We start from the raw sequence: 18,482 nt of genomic DNA, 5'->3' as shown, positions 1-18,482 counted from the left end.
CTGTGTTCGCCTCTTATTTCTCCATTTGTTTCAAAAAGGTATTTTTCCAATTTTTCCAATAAGAATCACATTGAGGCCATATGGTATTTGGTCTCCAACGTCTTTTCACCTATTGCAATCTTCCATCCCCTTATGCCATTGATTTATTGAAGAAACTGGGTTGTTTCCTGTAATTTCCCATATTCTGGGTTTGGCTGATTGCTTCTTGGTGGTATGAAGTCTTTAAATTCTTTTTTATCTCCTATATTTCTAGCGGGCTTTATCTGCTCTTTGTTTGTTTGATTTTTCTGAGGTCGAGAATCCTTCATAGGTAGTTAAATATATTTTCTAACCAGCAAAGACTTGAACATGATAAGACCTTGCATTCTTTTTTGTTATTTCTAAGATATTTAAAATGGTAAACTGATTGACATTTGGATATCCCACATGGCTTTCAGTTGGACTTGGCAGTCACAACCCACATCATAGCTAACTTTTATTAAGTGCTTTCCATGGGCCAGGCACAATGCTAACCAAGCACCTTGCCTAAATGCTTATTCAATCTTCTAAATATCTGGCAGACGAGAACACTAAAACTTAGTTTTATTTACCCCAGTTAGTAAGTAATGGTGAGACTTCAGGGGTGGAATTGGAATCCAACTTCCTAGCACTTCCTGCTCTGAGCAATTCCTTCTCTGTCTCCGCCTTTTCTGATTCTCACAGAAGCCTGCAGGTGTCAATTACTGGGAAGTGTTCCTGCCCCGCCCCGCCCCGCCCCGCCCCGCCCCGCCCCGCCCCGCCCCGCCCCGCCCCGCCCCGCCCCGCCCCGCCCGGTCCCGGGTCAGTCAAGTGGGCGCCGGGAAAACCACACTTCCCAGAGTGCACCGCGACCACGAAGGCCTCACTACCGGCGTCCGCTCGCCGGCGCCATTTATGTAGCCGGGAACGGCGGTGCGGCCTGCGGTCATGGCGCTGTTCCCGGCCTTTGCGGGCGTCAGTCCGTCTCCCGAGAGCGTGAGCACCAGGAAAGGTAAGCACACAAAAGGGATGAAGAAGACACTAGGCGGGCTGAAGACGCAGTTCCTCGGCCCTTGCTTTGGATTTGTTTACCCACTTGTGTCCCAGAGTTCTCTGCGGCGCTGCAAAGCCTTCTGGGAAGGGCTCCTGTCCTAGTTCCGGCTTCTCGGGACTCGAATGTGTAGAGTTATAGAAGGAGAAGGACCTGGGGGAGGCTCTGGAGCTGGGACGTACCATGAAATCATTCTTCCTCGGAGCCTCAGTCACTTCACCTATAAAATGGGAATGATGGTAGTCCAGGTCTCAAGGAGACTCCTGATGCACATGCTGGGTGTTCTTCGTGCCCTCTTTCCTGTTTTACCTATTTCTGAAATGCTTATTGGGTTCATATATTTAGGCGGGCCTAGAACTAGGGGTTTAGGACCCAAAGCCCAATCAAACAGTTTCTCTGCAAACAACCACAGCTCCTGGGAACTAACATTTATTTATTGAGAGCTACTGTCTGCCAGGTGATGGCACGATACCTTTTTTGTAAGCCTTAAATGTCCCAGGAGGTCTTCACTGTTAAAAATTGAGGCACAGGCATACCTCGTAGATGTTGAAGGGTTTGGTTCCAGACCACTGCAGTGAAGCGAGTTGTGATCTTGTTGCTGGTGGAAGGTCTTTCGTTTGTAAAAAAACAACAACAAAAAAACTCAACACCGCAGAAGCACAGTAAAGTGAAGCTTAATAAAAGGAGGCATGCCTGTAGTGAATTGTAATTTAAAGTAATTTCAAATCGTGCACTTATGTGATGGAATCCGATCGTGTCTAACCTCTTTTATATGCTCTCATATACCTAAACCTATATTATGGTAACACTTACCACAATTGTAATTTCTTATATAATTAGTGTAATTTTGGTCCTCCTTTACTGACTGTAACCTCCCATGTGGTCAGGGACAGTGTTTGTTTATTCACTGTAACATGCTTAGCCTCTAGCAGAGGTCCAAAATATAGTAGGTGTTCACGAAATATTTGCTGAATGTACACACCAATAGTAGGTGCTTAACAAAGAATTAGCAGTACAGGGTAGGATGTTATAGATGTCATAGGTGAACTACTGGAATAATGACTTCTAAAGGGAGCTTCATATAAAACTTTATATAGGAGCTAACTTTAGGGATGCATCTTCAGGAGGGTAAGGATTTGGGCAAATAGAGATAGTGGAAGGGCATCCCAGGGCCTTCAAAGGCATGCAGGAAGGGAAGCATGAAATGTGCAGAGAACTGCAAACAGTCCAGTTTTCTGGAAATGTAGAGGCATACAGAGCAGCCTTGGGAAGTATGCTTGGGACTGGTGGGTGAGAGAGGGTAATGACTTGAATAACAGGCCAGCCGTTTATCCTTTTATTTTGGAATGGTGACATGCAAGGTGTATAAGGGAGCACTGCTCTTGTCATTTATCTTAACCATTATTTATTGGACATCTGGGTATTCCACATAAGGATAATGTTTGTAAAAGTGCTGTTTGGAAAGTACTGCATTTTTGAAATTTAAACACATTATTACTCATAATGAAATGAACTATAATTCCTTTTTTATCCTTCTATTGATTTTTTAGAGAGGAAGGGAGGAGAGAGAGATAGAAACATCGATGAGAGAGAACATTCGCTGGCCGCCTCCTGCATGCTCCCCACTGGGGATTGGGCCCACAACCTGGGCATGTGCCCTGACTGGGACTCGAACCAGCGACCTCTTGGTGCATGGGTCGACGCTCAATCACCGAGCCACATTGGCTGGATTATAATTTCTTAATATCATCTAATTGTCAGTCAATGTTCACACTTTCCAACTTGTCTCAAACATGGTCTCTTATAGTTGGTTTGTTCAAATCAGGATCCAAAAAAGATCCAACATTGCATTTTGTGGTATGTCTCACAGGTCTCTTTTAATTATAAAGTTTCTCTCCCCCATTTTCCACTGTGATTTATTTGTTGTGGAAACTGGGTCATTTGTCCTGTACACATTTCCCACCAAATCCTCATGGTGTCATTTAATATGCTTCTCCCAGTATTTCCTGTAAACTGGTAATTAGATCTAGAGAGTTAATTAGATTTAGACTTTTTTTTTTTTTGGTTGAAAATACTTCATTGAGGGTGCTCTGCACTTGGTGTTGAATTAGATCAGGAAGATCTGCTGTCTGGTTTTCTCTCCCTTAGTAATGTTAAGATCAGTCAGTGGGTTCCTGGACAACCTGATTCATTCATTTTGAAGCTGCCTGTCAGCCTTGCACCTAATAATTTATGCAGCTATTTATGATTATTGCTTAAATCCATTTCTTTGGGGTTACAAAATGGTTATTTTCTAATTTTAGCATCCCTCCCATATTTATTAGCATCGATTATTTTATAAAGAACTTTTCTCAACACTATTGGGATACTATGAAATACAGTATAAACCATTTCCTCTGCCTAGATGTTTCCTGCCTAGGACTTAGATTTGCCCAAGTCCTTCTCATCTTAGATCTTAACTGAGATGTTCCTCCAGGCACGGATGTTCTCTCATCCATATCTAGTTTGGATTAGGGACCCTAGGTATGTACTCTCATTATATGTTGAGTATTTTCTCTATCTTGGCATTTGTCACATTGCATGTAATGACTGCCAGTTTGTCAGCTCCCTGAATGTTGTGTTGGGTTTGTCTTGTTGGTTTTGCATTCCTGGCACCTAGGACAGTGCCTGGCTCAGTAAGTAAAGTGCTGAATGAAAGAAAGGTACTCAGAGAGATTATTTTGTTCAGAGTTGTACAACTAATAAACAGTAAAGCCAGTATTTGAACACAGCTTCTTCTGACTCCAGAACTTGTGTTTTAAACCACACTATGATATTAGGATTTTGGTTGTTTATATGGGGTTCCTGTGTATTTTCAAATTGTAGCTTTATCCTGTGCAAGAGCAGACTTTACTTAGGGTCTATTTAGTCATCATTTTAAGTACAGTTCTGAGCCATGTTTTCTGAAGCTTTTTTGTAGGAATGTTTGTGCTCTCAGAGTCTTTGTCAGAAAGTAAGGGTTTGGATCAACATAAAGAGCTTGGCTCATTCTTTTTAACGGAACAACCCCATCCCTAATATATATATATAGTTTATGATTATGCACTAATTTAGTTTATGATTATGTATAAGGTTATGATACTTGTTCACCATTGTACCCCCTAAAGCCTAGAACTGTGCCTGGGCTCATAGTAAGTATTCAGTACTCTGTTTTTTAATGATTAAATCTCTACTTACAATGAAGACTGGAATAATATAATAATTGTATTTTATACCTCCATAATGGCACACTTTGGGCACTCTCTTTCGTCTGTTCAGTAAATTAGGTGCTGGGATACAAAGATGCAAAGATATAGTTCAGATCTTTATTCACTTAATTATTTGACAAATATCTTTGTGCCAAGGCACTGTGCTAGTAGTTGGGAACACAGAGTGAGTAGTCATGGCTTCTGCCTTTGTGTTGCTTTTAGTTTGAGAAGAAAGGAGTGGGAGGGAGAAGAGGGGAGCTGGAAACTTGGATGCAAGAGTTGTAAACCAGTCAGTGTATTTGTTTGGCTAGCAAAATATTTTTGTTTTGTCTTTTTTCTGTTGTCACTCCCTATAGTGTCCCAGTAATCATTACTAATCTGGTCCCTGTAGGGATTTGAGTGCTAGGCCTTTGGTTTAGAATATAGTGGGAAGATTGACATGTAGATAATGAGACTGCAATATGAAAATTGCCATAGTAGCCCCATGTACCAGTTGCAGGGAGTCTTGGAAAACCAGCTCCTTGGCGGAGGAGGTGAGGAGCAGCACCATGGCATGGTGGATAGAGAATCGCAGATCCAGGTTCAGATGTGTGCCCTTGGCCTCCTGACCTAACTTTGGGCCTACGGCTAGTGATCTGTAAATGAGAGTGCTACCCAGACTGTGCTCCAGAGAGCCTTCTCAGACCCACCCCCTTCCTCTGAACCCAACAAGAGCATCCTTGCTTTCTGTGTTCTGCGTGCTGGACTTCTCTAAAAGATTTGGTTTGAACAGTGTGTTCCTGGGCTAAAAAAAAAGTTTTAAATTCTCTTGACTAGATCTTCAAAATTCCTCCAGGCCCACCATCCGATAATGAGTTACTTCTGATATTTCATACATGTTCTCTGTTACAATGCTACCAAAAAGCAAATAAACAAAGAAAACCCATGAAGCAACTTTTTATCAGGTGAAAATACCCTTTGCCTTGACAAAAAGTCGTTTGCTTGAGATGAAGGGCACACAGAGGGTTAGTGATGATTTGAGTTCAAAACCCAAGAGTTTTAGTTCTTTATAAAGTTCTTCCCCCCTCCCCCCAGGGATCCCATATGGCAAAGCCTTAAGTGTACCCTTAAAAACCCTTTCTTGTACCTTCTGAAGGACTTTAGAGAGGCACACATTTTGTGTTTTGGTATTTTTATTTCTTTACCTCTCCTCCAAGCTGTATCACTATGCAGAATCTTTATGTAAAATATACTGGAATTGCCCAGGCTGGTTTGGCTCAGTGGTTAGAGCGTTGGCCCCACGGACCAGAGAGTCCCTGGTTCAGTTTCTGCTAAGGGCACGTACCTCAGTTGCAGTTTGCCCCCGGCCCCAGTTCGGGTCATGTGGGTGGCAGCCACTCATTGTGTCTCTCTCACATCGACATTTCTCTCTCTCTCTTCCCCCCTCTCTCCCTCCCACTCTATCTGAAGATAAATGCAAAAATGTCTTCAGGTGAGGATTTAAAAAAAAAAATACACACACACACACACACACACACACACACACACTGGAATTGTTTGAGAGCATTTTTCTTTGCATACTGTTTGTCCCATCTTTCCCTACTTTTCCTTTGTTCATTATAGAATCCAATTATTGTGGAAATAATTTTGATCTCAGCGAGCAACAGGAACTATATCACATGCCTCTTGCCAGGAATTAGGCCCAAGGGAAGGGAACCAACCTCAGAAGGAAAAAGGAGACAGTAGAAGAAAGATCATGTGAACAGTTGTTTAGCAATTACTGAGTGTGACCTTACAAATTACTTAATCCCTTTGAACCTTAGTTTCCTCTTCCCTACAGTAGAGATCATAATACCTCCCATAGAGGATTAAAGGGTATAAGGATGTAAAGTGCTTAACCTAGTGCTCGGCCTACTGTAGGCACTTACTAAATTAGAATTGCTCTCTTCTTTTCCCCTTTTCCTGTGCTTTTTAATGTACCTCTCCTCCTTAGGAATTTTCCTTCCTTGCTCCCATTTTTCACAAATACTTGTTTAACTCCTACTAATGCATGTCAGGCATTGGTTCCAATGCTGGGGATACAGCAGTGAATAAAACAGAGTACCTGTCATCAAGGACTAGAGTGCAGAATATTTAAAGAACTCTTAAAACTCAGAAGTAGAAAGACAATCCAATTAAGAAATGGGCAAAGGATTTGAATGGTTATTTCTATTCTAGTATGAATGGCCAGTGAACACATGAACAGTTGCTCAGCATCAGTAGTCACCAGGGAAATGGAAATCAAAACTACAGTGAGAAATCCCATCACACCTACTCTGATGACTCTAATGTAAAAGACAGGCAATAACAAGTTGGCAAGGACAGGGAGACATCGGAATCCTCATACATTATTAGTGGGAATGTGAAATGGTGCAGCCTGTTTGGAAAACAGCTTGGCAGTTCCTCAAAATGCTAAACCTGCGTTACCTAGCAGTTCTGCTCCTAGATACCAACCCAAGAGAAATGAAAACATGTTCATATAAAAACTTGCACATGAATGTTCATAGCAGCGTTATTCATAATAGCCCCAAAGTGGCAACAACCACTTTATCCGTTTATCCATTAACTGATGAATGGATAAAATATGGCATAATCCATAAAATATTATTTGGCAATAAAAAGGAATAAAGTGGTGATGCGTGTTATAGCATGGATGAACCTTGAAAACATGTCAAGTGAATAAAGCCAGTTGCTAAAGACCGTATGTTGTATAATCTTGTTTATGTTGAATGTTCAATATAGGCAAATCTATAGAGAAAAAAAGTCAGAGATTTCCTTGTACTGGGAGTCAGGGTGGGGGAATAGGAGAGTGACTGCTAATAGGTATGGGGTTTCTTTGGGGATGATGAAAATGTCCTAAAATTATCTTATGGTGATATTGCACCATATTCTAAATATTCTAAAAATCCGCTGAATTGCTCACTTGATATAGTTGAACCTTATGATATATAAATAATATCCCAGTACAGCTGTTGAAAATATAATTATCCTTCTCTCTTCTAACTGCAACCATTTTCTCAGCATATGACTATGCTCTGGCCACCCATCCTAAAACAAAATAGGACTGATACAAACCCCTCGATGGGCCCCCTTCCTGCTACTGTCCCATGATTTTTTTCATTTCCTTCATATCTAAGACCCCTGAAAGTTAGAAAATAAGTAATTTAGAAATAATTCATTGTAGAAGAGTCAGAAATTAATGGATAAGCAGGAAAAAAAAGTTTTCAGACATTTAATCTTATTACCTACCCAAAGATAATCATTGTTAATATCTTTGTATTTATTTATTAATTATTTTTTTATTTATTGATTTTGCAGAGAGGAAAAGAAAGAGAGGGAGAGAGAAACATGGATTGGTTGCTTCCTGCATGTGCCCTGACCAGGAATTGAACCCACCACCTTTTGGTGCATGAGAAGATGCTCCAACCGAGCCACACCAGCCAGGGCAATCGTTATTAATATCTTATATAATTTAACATTAGCTAGAAAAGTTGATACCTTGTTGTTGTTTTTTTAATCCTTACCTGATTGGTTGCCTCTTGTAAGTGTTGACTAGGGATAAAACCCAAAACCTAGGTATGTGCCCTGACTGGGAATTGAACTCACAACCTTCTGGTGTATGGGATGATGCTCCAACCAGCTGAGCCCCTACCCTTGTGCTTTTATTTTCAAAGAGGAGTACTGTTTGTTGTAAAGAAAGGTTTGTGGTAACTAAGATAAAACATTAGAATATTCTTTTAAAGAAAAATATTTTAATCTTCTGTAATAATGTTAAGCATGGTGGGCTTTTATACATGATTTGATTTTTTTAACTTTCTGGAATTACCTAGGTCAGATTTGAGGTCATTACAACCTAATGCTTAGGAAGCCTTTGTGCTCATTAGGTGGATGGAATGCATAAAACCTTCTTGCCTTTTAGGCAACACTTGTTACATGGCTTTTGCTTAAGCCACAGCCTCACATCACAGAGGATTCCAGTCTAAACTACTTTAGAGTGCGTTAAAGCCCTGAGCCCTGTGAAGTAAAAAATTTATGGATTACCTTTGGCCTCTGTAGACCATTCTAAATATCTGGCTGACATTGGCTGTGAAGTAGGATGCCAGCTGGTAAGAAGGATTTCCTGCTTTAGAAATTGTACTGAGCTCATTTCATTGATCTTTTCTCTTTTTTACATGTGCAGAATTAGACTGGCTAAGCAACCCAAGCTTTTGTGTTGAAACCGTAACAACTCTGAGCCAACAAACTGAAGAGGCCGCAGCCCTTGTTTCTGAAGGCTCACCACTGACGAGGTAGTATTTTTGATAGATGGAGTTTTAGTCTTTGTCAGTGCACTGTCTGTGGCTTAGCTTGAATGATGCTCCGTAGAAAACCCTGTGATGGGAGAGCTAAGTAAAACTCTTACTTAAAGTGATGAGGTGGCCTTTGAGTGTTTTCTCTTACCTCTTACAGATTATTCCGGTCCCCCACTTTGCATTGCAGGGGCAGCTACATGACACAGTTACTGGCAGTAATTAGGCCATGAGGGAAATGGCATCATTGTGATTCTTATTTACGAACCTCTTAGTAACCTTTAGACTATTGATCAACATAGAATTCAGATATTTGTTTAGTTGCATTTTTAATACTTGTGTAAAAATAAGAGGAGCTTGTGTAATATAATGTGGGGAAGGGGGGAAATTCTCTCTCTCCTCTGGTTCTTTCTGGCTGGACAGATAATAAATCAACAGGAGGTAGATTGACAAGAGAAAATGAAATTAAAAATTTTTTTCCTTTATTGATTTTAGAGAGAGAGGAAGTGAGAGAGAGAGAGATAGCAACATCGATGAGAGAGAACATCAATTGGCCGCCTCCTGCATGCCCCCCACTGGCGATCTGACCCACAACTTGAGCATGTGTCCTGACCGGGAATTGAACTGGCGACCTCTTGGTGCATGGGTCGATGCTCAACCACTGAGCCACATCAGCCGGACAAGAGAAAATAAAATTTAATATTGTGGGCACAGGAATCCCACATACAGGAGAGAGTCAGAGACCGCCGCATACATGAGAGGTTCAGAGGTGGAAAGGGAGATTGAGGTATATAGACGTGCTGAATGAGGGACGAGGCAAGGTGCCTTGGGGCTTCAAAAGGTCATTGCAGGATGATAAGAGCAGACTTTTAGTAAATAGAAGTTTCCTACCCTGTATATAGGTCAGAAGTTACCCTTGATCATCTGTTATAGGCAAGGCCTCTAATTCAAATTCTTCTAGGTACAGTAAACCCTTGATTTTGTAGATCTCGATTTAACGGACTGAATTTTTGGTCCATATGTCATATGTGAAAATTAACACCCTGTTTATTTTAAAATGTTTTTAACCAAGATTTGCTTGTAGTTAAATTAACAGGTTATTTTTGTCATTAATTCACTTCTTAACAGATTTTAGCGAATAGGCCATATGTTGGAATAAACACTGTAGTGATTTTGCCAACATATAAGTAAATATTACATATCTACAACTATAGTCTACATATTTAAATCCAGAGTCATCGCTCATAAACAATATCTACAAAATGATTAGCACATGATCACTCCGCATCACGATGTGTGATAGTTGGTTCTGTTGTTTCCTGGCGGGACTTTATGAAGCAGTTTTAACTCCTGCTAACATTCTGACGTGCTAAGCCACACCCCTGCCATGTGCATTTGTTTACTCGTGGTGACTGGTGAACGCATGCATTTACTAGACCTATTCAGTATAAATTTACTGTAATACATATAGAAAGCTTTTCTGTGAAATTAAACTTTTAACATAATTTTAATTACACAAATGTGTCTACATAAGTAAAAACAGGTAAACTAATTTGTCAATTTTTTAATATACACATTCAGAAAACATACTTTATTATATAACAAACTTTTGGCTTTAACGGACCCTCCCCCCCACTCGAATTAGTCCGTTATATCGAGGTTTTACTGTAGTTAAGGAAGGGGGAAGGGAGGAGAAGTTTCTTTTGAGCCTGAAGCTAAAATTGCCTTCAGCTCCCATACCACTGAGGCACTTCTGGGGTAGCTTGTTCTGGACTCCCACAGTAGCATAGGGTAGAAGCTCACGAACACTTTAGGGAAAGCAAATGGTACACATCTCTACCCGGCTTTGAAAGAATTTTGTTGTAGATTATTGAATTGAGAAATAAGCTCTCTGACCATTACAGACTAGATGGTTCATTAATATAATGAACCCTAGGCCCTGGCCAGTTTTGCTCAGTGGTTAGAGCGTCGGCCCCAGGACCAGTGAGTCTCAGGTTCCATTCTGGTTAAGGGCATGCAGGAGGCAACCAGTTGATGTGGCTCTGTCATGTCGATGTTTCTCTCTGTCTCTCTCTCCCTCCGTCCCTCCCTCCCACTCTATCTGATAATAAGTAGAAAAATACCCTCAGGTGAGGAGTATATACATATATACATATATATATGTAAAATGAACCCTAGGAAGCCATGTACTCTAAAAGTGGAAGAAACCTTTGGAAATTGAGAATAGTTGATGCATGAGAGGAAGTTGTTTGTAGATATTTCAGTGATAATAAAGAGCTCATTATAACCTTTAAAAACAAGGACCAGAATTAAACCATGGGTTGTTCTTTTTTTGGCATTAAGAACATGGTGGTATAATGTGTAGGACTGAAAATAAACCTTTTATAATGTTTTTAAAAAGACTATATTTGAACCCTGGCCAGTTTGGTTCAGTGGTTAGAGCGTCAGCCTGCAGACCAAAGAGTTTGTGGGTTCTATTCTAGTCAAGGGCATGTACCTTGGTTGCGGTTCGATCCCTGGTCCTGGTTGGGGTCGTGGGGGAGGCAACCAATCAGTGTGTCTCTTTCACATTGATATTTATCTCTCCCTTTCTCCCTCCTACTCTGTCTGAAAATCAATGGAAAAACATCTTCAGGTGAGGATTTAAAAAACAAAAACAAACTATATTTGATAAAATAACCAGTAGATTACTTTTGTTTAGAAATGTATAGGTATGAAAGCATAACTTCAGAAGCTATTAAAACGAGAATTTCTTCACCTGGTTTCATTTTAGATCCAACTCTTAACATCTTTACAGGAAGATACTGTATAATGTATGGGAAAATAGTAAGTCTGTGTGAGCATTTTTAGAATTTCCTTTTATATATTTGTTTATTTGGTTACTTGTTTACATATTATTTTCCCTGATTCTCTTCTAAAGAGTCTAATGTTGATTTTCCCAAACAGGGATCCTCCTCAGTCAGAGCCTTCAGGTGAAGGTGACACAAACAGAAAGCTCAGACCAGCAAGCAGAAAAAAGAAGAAAGAGAAAAAGAAGAAGAGGAAGCATCAGCACCACAAGAAAACCAAGAGAAAACGTGGGCAGTCAGGTAGCAGTGGGTCTGAGCCAGACACTGATTCTGAAAAGGACAAACCTTCCAGAGGCTTCCGAGACGGTAACAGAGAATCAGAGAAACTGAAGTAGGTTTTCTGTTCTCCAACACTTACGATATTTTAAATCTTTAGTTTTTCTCCCTTGATTACTGCCACAAGTTTGACAGTTAACTGATTATATAACTACTCAGTCAAAACAGTTAATAAATATCTCGATAAAGCTGGGAAAAATAGACCTCTAGCGTTTGGTCAGCATAAAAGGAAAGAAAAGGAAACTGTGACAAATGAGAGCCATGATTTTATTTGAGAAATGTTAATTAGGCACAGTATGATTGTGTCAAACCTGACTGAGACAAAAAGACTTTGGGAGTTTTGAATGATGGCAGATGTGCCACATGGGGGCATGTAGGCTGGGTCGCATGAGGGCGTTGGCCTCCACGCTCACAAAAAGAGAAATGTCGTCTCTTCATTGTGATACATCTTCCTTTCAGTCAGTCCCGTTACCACCCCCATACACACACACACACACACACACACACACACACTCTTTGGTGAAGGTTAATTATAGCCCTTGAAAATAATTGTTGCTTTGCCTTGGCCAGTTTGGCTCAGTGGTTAGAGTGTCTGCCTGTGGACCAAAGAGTCAAGGGTTCGGTTCCGGTCAGGAGCACGTACTCCGTTGCCATTCCATTGTCCCTGGTTGGGTCATGTAGGAGGCAACTAGTCAGTGTGTCTCTTCACATCAGTGTTTCTCTCTTTCTCTCTCTCTCACTCTATGTGAAGATAAATGGAAAAAATATCCTGGGGTGAGAATTTTAAAAAGAATAATAATTTTTGGTTTTGTCCATTTCTCATTTCACATTTTTGAGAACCCGTGTTGAAGGTATAAAATAGCTCGGGACCACAGTATTTCCTTTCCTTGGGGCTTCGTTTCTACACAAATTACACTGCTGTCTGTCTGTCTTGAGCACATTGTTGCAGTCTTTCTGCAGACCGGTCAAAGTGTGGGTTCTCAGCGATAGCTGGTCCTCTCTGTGTGGTCCTCCTCCTGCAGAGGGAGGCGCCTTGCCCAGAGGTGCGACAGTTACTGTGTGACAGTACATGAGTTATTCCTCATATTCCTTTTTTTCTTTGTTCACTAGTCCAAGGCATACTAAAAAAATGACTGCTGTTAAGATTTTTGTGATTCTTGAGGGGTTATTTGCTTTTGTTGTGTGCTTTGAAGTCCCCTTGATGTCAGTGAGGGCTCTGTTGGAGCAGGTGTGCAATCTGGCCCGTGGTGTTTCCATCAGAGAGGCGAACACCCTTCTGCTGTCAGATCAGTGTCTGATCAGCACTGCAGGCCTCTGGCTCAGAGGATCCAGGTTTATTCAGCCCTCTGTGTATCTCAGGTGCTCTGCCTGTGACCCTAACTTGCTCTAGGAGGAAAAAGAAAGGGGTCAAGCAAAAGGGTCTGAATTTGACTGACTTTGTGTGGGCAGGAACCATGTTCCCCTTGCTGGCCGTTGTACCTCCCAGCCTTGGCACAGGGCCTGATACATACTAATGTGCACACTGAATATATTTTTATTTATGTGAATGAATGAATATATTGATATTCTTGCTTTTTTTTTTGCATGTCTTCAAAGAAAAATATATTAATTGTTTTATCTTCTGAAAACTCACCGTTAGCTACTTGTTCTTTTTTATAGCTGAGGAAAAAAAGCTTTAAAGGATTTCCTGAACACATGTAGGAACCACCATTAGAACCGGAAAGATAGCTGTTTTCAGCCTGTGCTCAACCACGTAAGAGGTGGTCTTTGCAGCCTCCTCATAGTTGTATGATCCAGACCGCATTTTTAAGTTTATTGATATTTTGCAGAATATCCCCAATTAAGATCAAAATAAAAAGTTTTTCCTTCTATTTTACTTTCTTACTATTAACGTTTGTAGTCTCTTCCTGGGACGGTGATCTGGAAGAATTGTTTGTTCCCGTACTGACAAGATACTAGGGAGTTCTGAGTCTTCCTGTGATGTCAGTAAAGTGGATTCATGGGGGTTGATACAGCATATAGGTCTCCAGGTCGAAGAACAACTTCCGCCGAGGCTGACTGACGTTTGTTTCCCAGAACGACTTCTTCACCTTCAGGTGGAGGCAGATCCCTCCTTGCGCACAGCCCAGACCACATCCTGCTTCCTGCCCTCAGTATCCAGTGGGAGGGACAAGGGCTTGCTTACTCCCAGGGGTGGTCTGCAGCTGGCCCGTCCTTCTTTTACCCCCAATTGGCTTTCTGTTTCTGGGCTGCGTTAGTCTCTTTCCTTCCTTTCACTTCTCCTTGTGGTCTTCATTGCCAGAAACCCCTCCGCAGTTGTTCGGAAGGGGAGTGTGTTAACATTACCATGTTAACCTGAGATGGCCATTCATCAGATATTTATTGAATTGCTACTTGGTGTCCATGAAATACCATTCTCTGTATTTCCAGGCAGGAAGGATGTAGAGGCCTCCAGAACCTTCATTTCTGTATGGGCAGAGCTCAAAAGCAGATGGAATGACAGTTAACAACTGTTGTGACCCCTTGGGCAGCTTCTGTGTCAGCAACATTATGAACGGATTTTCTTTTTCTTTTTTTTTTCCCCTTAGTATGTATGTATGTATGTATGTATGTATGTATGCATTTATTTATTTGTGGTACATGCCCCTAGCAGGAACTGAACCGGGGACTCTCTGGTCCACAGGCTGACGCTAAACTGCTGAGCCAAACTGGCTAGGACCATTTATTTATTTATTTTTAGATAGGAAGGGAAAGGGGAGACAGATAGAAACATTGATGAGAGAGAAACATTGATCAGCTGCCTCCTGCATGCTCGAAACCCGGGCATGTGCCCCGACTGGGAATTAAACCGGCAACCTCTTGGTGCATGGGACTATGCTCAATCCACTGAGCCACACCTGACGGGCTAAACTGATTTTCTTTAGAGGAGGAAAGATGTTAGATGCCAGAAAACCCTCCCCTCCCTCTCACTTGACTCCTAGGGAAGTGGTTCCATGTGTATCTAAGCGGGAAGTCTGCCAGCTCACAGGGTGGTTCAGTGTCTTGTCTTACAGTGGGCTCTCTCTCCTTCATGTAGGAGGTCGGTGCACACAGGCAAAGCCACGCACAGAGCCCAGACTAGACAAACGAGACAGACCAAGCCTAAGCACATCTGAGGTGGACCTCTTCACCACCATGGCCCTTGTTGGCATTGTTGAGCTTTGAGTTGGAATACATAATCCGAGCACTTTCAGATAAGGTGAAGTAGGGGCAGCCCACTTTTTTTTTTTTTTTAATTCTTGTTTATGAATATATTTGAAATTCAGGTTACAATAATTTAAATGGAATACTTGAAAAAGAACACCTCTGTATCCCTCAGGTTAATTTCTGAGATGACTTCTTTTTTGGTCAAGTGCCACTTAGTGTTGACACGTTTTGCTTTATATTTTAAACCTTTTCTGGAGCTCTGTATGGCATGTACGCATTTTATGTACTCAGTTCCCTTGATGTTGTGTGGGGTTTGAAATGTTTAACTTCCAGTTGCTGCAAACGTGAAATGTTAACTGGAAGATGTTTAAGTGCCTCTCCCTTTCTCTTCTTCACGTTCCCTTGTCCCGCAGTCAAGAAAATAATGCTGCTGCTGCTGCTGCTGCTGCTGGACATCGCTGTGTGTGGCTTGAGGACATTCAGGATCTGACAGGAGAAACCTTCAGAACAGATAAGAAGCCAGACCCTGCCAACTGGGAGTATAAGTCCCTCTACCGAGGAGATATAGCCAGGTACCCACCATTTCTCTCCCTGATTTTCCCTGATGGGCAGGAACTTCTCTCCTGAATTCTCCACTGCTGTCTCTGTCTGCCTGCCACCCCCCATGCCCTTGTAGATTCTTTGGGTTTTTAATCATTGCTAAGTTGTTCATGCATATTCTAAAATGAACATTTAAACCTTGAGATCAAGATCCAGGTTGGATTCATCTTATTTCTCCATGGCACTTGGAGCCGTGCCTGGCACAATAGGTGGTGTTGAGTCAATATTTGTTGAAGGAATGAATCTAAAAATACCTTGAAATAACTGTGACAAATGGCCTGGAAACGGTTTGATCTAATCTATGTGCCATTTAAAAAGTTGTGAAAGCCTTTTATTTATCCACACTTCCATCCCCCAACGTATGACATTAAATGGTAATGACTTTTTCAAAATGTTTTCAGCGTACATTACCAGATAATCATAAAAATAGGTGATGGTATCTGCTTTAGTAATGAGTTTAAACTTTTCTCCCCTGAGCTTTCAATCAAAAATATTTGGCTCTGGCCGGTTTAGCTCAGCGGTTAGAGCGTCCTCCTGCAGTCCGAAGAGACCCGGGTTCGGTTCCCGCTAAGGGCACGTACCTTGGTTGCAGTTTGTTCCCGGCCCTGGTTGGTCGTGTGGGTGGCAGCCACTCGATGTGTCCCTTTCACATCGATGTTTCCCTCTCTCTCTCTTCCTCTCTCTCCCTCCCACTCTGTCTGTACAAAAAATGGAAAAGTGTCCTCGGATGAGGATTAAAAAAAAAAAAAATTTGAATACTTGCCCAGCCAGTTTGGCTCAGCGGTAGAGCATCGGCCTGTGGACCAGTAAGTCACGGGTTTGACTCTGGCTGAGGGCATGTACGTCGGTTGTGGTTCGTCCCCGGCCCTGGTCAGGGTTGTGCTGGAGGCAGCCAGTTGATGTGTCCTTCTCTTGTCGATGTTTCACTCGCTCTCCCTTTCTCTCCCTCTCTCTCCCTCCTACTCTATCTGAAGATAAATAGAAAAATATCCTTGGGTGAGGATAAAAAAAATATGTATACATATTTGAATACTTATTAAGCTCTTGTGAGATACTGTTGGAAACAGAACAACAGTACACGGTTTCTGTTCCCAGACAGCTCACAGGCCATCAAAGGGAAGGTAGAGAATCATGGGATATAAGGGTAGGAGGAGACCTTGGAGATTGATACCATTCTTTATAGGCTAATTGCCTTTATTTATTTATTTTTTAATCCTCACCTGAGGATATTTTTCCATTTTTTTTGTTCAGATAGAGTGGGAGGGAGAGAGAGGAAGAGAGAGAGAAACATCGATGTGAAAGGGACACATCGAGTGGCTGCCACCTGCACAACCCAACCAGGACCGGGGACAAACTGCAACTGAGGTACATTCCCTTAGCGGGAACTGAACCCGGGTCTCTCTGGACCACAGGCCAACGCTCTAACCGCTGAGCCAAACCGGCCAGGGTCCCTATTATTTATTTATTTTTTTTAATCCTCACCAGAGGATATTTTTCTATTTATCCTCAGATAGAGTTTAAGGGAGAGAGAGAGAAAAACATCGACATGAGAGGGACACACCGACAGGTTGCCTCCCACACCACCCTGACCAGGTACATGCCTTTGGCCAGAATCGAACCCACAACTCACTGGTCCATGGGCCGACATTAACTGCTAAGCCAGACTAGCCAGGGCTAGGCTAATTACCTTTTCAGTCCCCATTACTTTGCTGCACCTCCAAATTTTGATCATGTTTTCACTCATGACATTATACCTCCCACATAAGCAATTCCAACTATAAATTTCTTTATGATGAGTGTATATTATTTTCCAGTGCATGTTTTTGTCTACGTGTTAGCTATGAAAACCTCCAGGCTGAGAGCAAGTGATTATCATACTTAAAATGTATTCATATATTTTTTAATTATTTTTAATATCCCTGAAATCTTGTTTGGTTTCCATGCCACCACAGTGTGGCACACGGGTGTGGTAGAAACCCGGTAAAGGTGGGGGGTCAGCAAACTGGTTGGGCATGAAGTTGTGCCGCGGCCCGTGCTCTCACCTAGCTCGCCTGTCTGCTGCTCACCGCGCTCCGGGGGGAGGGGAGCTCTCTCATCTTGCGAGTGAGGGAAAGGAGCCTCAGGGAGGTGCAGTGGTTTCTCAAGGTCATGAAACCAGTGGGCAGGAGAGTTGGACATTTTCTAGATTGGGAAACAGGACTGGTTCTCATTCTGACTTTGCCATTTACTAGTAATGTAATTCCAGGCAAGTCACTTAGTTGTCTGAGCCTCTGTTTCTTCATATATAAATTGGGAATCTTGACTCTGGCCGTGCCTTTACACTTGAATATTACAAATATTTGATACGGAATTAGAAATTGTATGCAAATATAAAGGGTTATTATTTAGAAATAGATGAAGAAAGGAAAAAGCATTAACACTGAGTGGCTCTTTTTTTTTTTTTTTATCCTCACCCGAGGATACTTTTCCATTTTTTGTACAGATAGAGTGGGAGAGAGAGAGAGGAAGGGAGAGAGAGAAACATCGATGTGAAGGGACACATCAAGTGGTTGCCACCCGCACGACCAACCAGGGCCGGGGACAAACTGCAACCGAAGTACGTGCCCTTAGCGGGAACCGAACCCGGGTCTCTCCGGACTGCAGGCCAACGCTCTAACCGCTGAGCCAAACTGGCCAGGGCTAACACTGAGTGGCTCTTAAGCCTCTGCTAGTGAATGGCCCAGACCTTCAAAAGAGAATAATTAGTAACAACTTCATTAATCTGAACTGCAAAGATACTGCTGTCAAGGCTTAGGACATTGTTGTGAGTTTCTAGAAAGCTTTGGTGAGGTAAGTCTTGCCTGGATTCATAGATGTACAACTGTTAGTGTCCAGACCTAGGAAGGTATTGATCCCATGGCACTCTGCGCTGGCAGAGGACAGTGGGAATATTGGGTTAGGAGCTGAGTTTTCACACCTGAAGAGGGACACGGACAGACCGAGAGCATTG

The 18,482-nt window shown here is 42.0% G+C and overlaps 1 protein-coding gene across 1 annotated transcript in view; it reads left to right on the top strand.

Annotated features, from left to right (window-relative positions):
• Window positions 1–891: 891 nt before the first annotated feature.
• The window catches only part of NRDE2 (NRDE-2, necessary for RNA interference, domain containing), a 41,894-nt gene continuing 24,303 nt past the window's right edge, over window positions 892–18,482 (top strand). Inside the window, exons 1-4 of the mRNA XM_036264659.1 lie at window positions 892–1,009; window positions 8,474–8,582; window positions 11,529–11,762; window positions 15,307–15,465. Of these exons, the coding sequence (XP_036120552.1) occupies window positions 946–1,009; window positions 8,474–8,582; window positions 11,529–11,762; window positions 15,307–15,465 (566 nt within the window). The 5' untranslated portion in view covers window positions 892–945. The remainder of the gene's footprint in view (window positions 1,010–8,473; window positions 8,583–11,528; window positions 11,763–15,306; window positions 15,466–18,482) is intronic.

This window comes from Molossus molossus, unplaced genomic scaffold, assembly GCF_014108415.1.
Source record: "Molossus molossus isolate mMolMol1 unplaced genomic scaffold, mMolMol1.p scaffold_m16_p_1, whole genome shotgun sequence".
Classification (NCBI taxonomy): domain Eukaryota; kingdom Metazoa; phylum Chordata; class Mammalia; order Chiroptera; family Molossidae; genus Molossus; species Molossus molossus.
The sequence above is the reverse complement of the archived record's forward strand: the minus strand, read 5'-3'. Positions and strand labels throughout refer to the sequence as shown.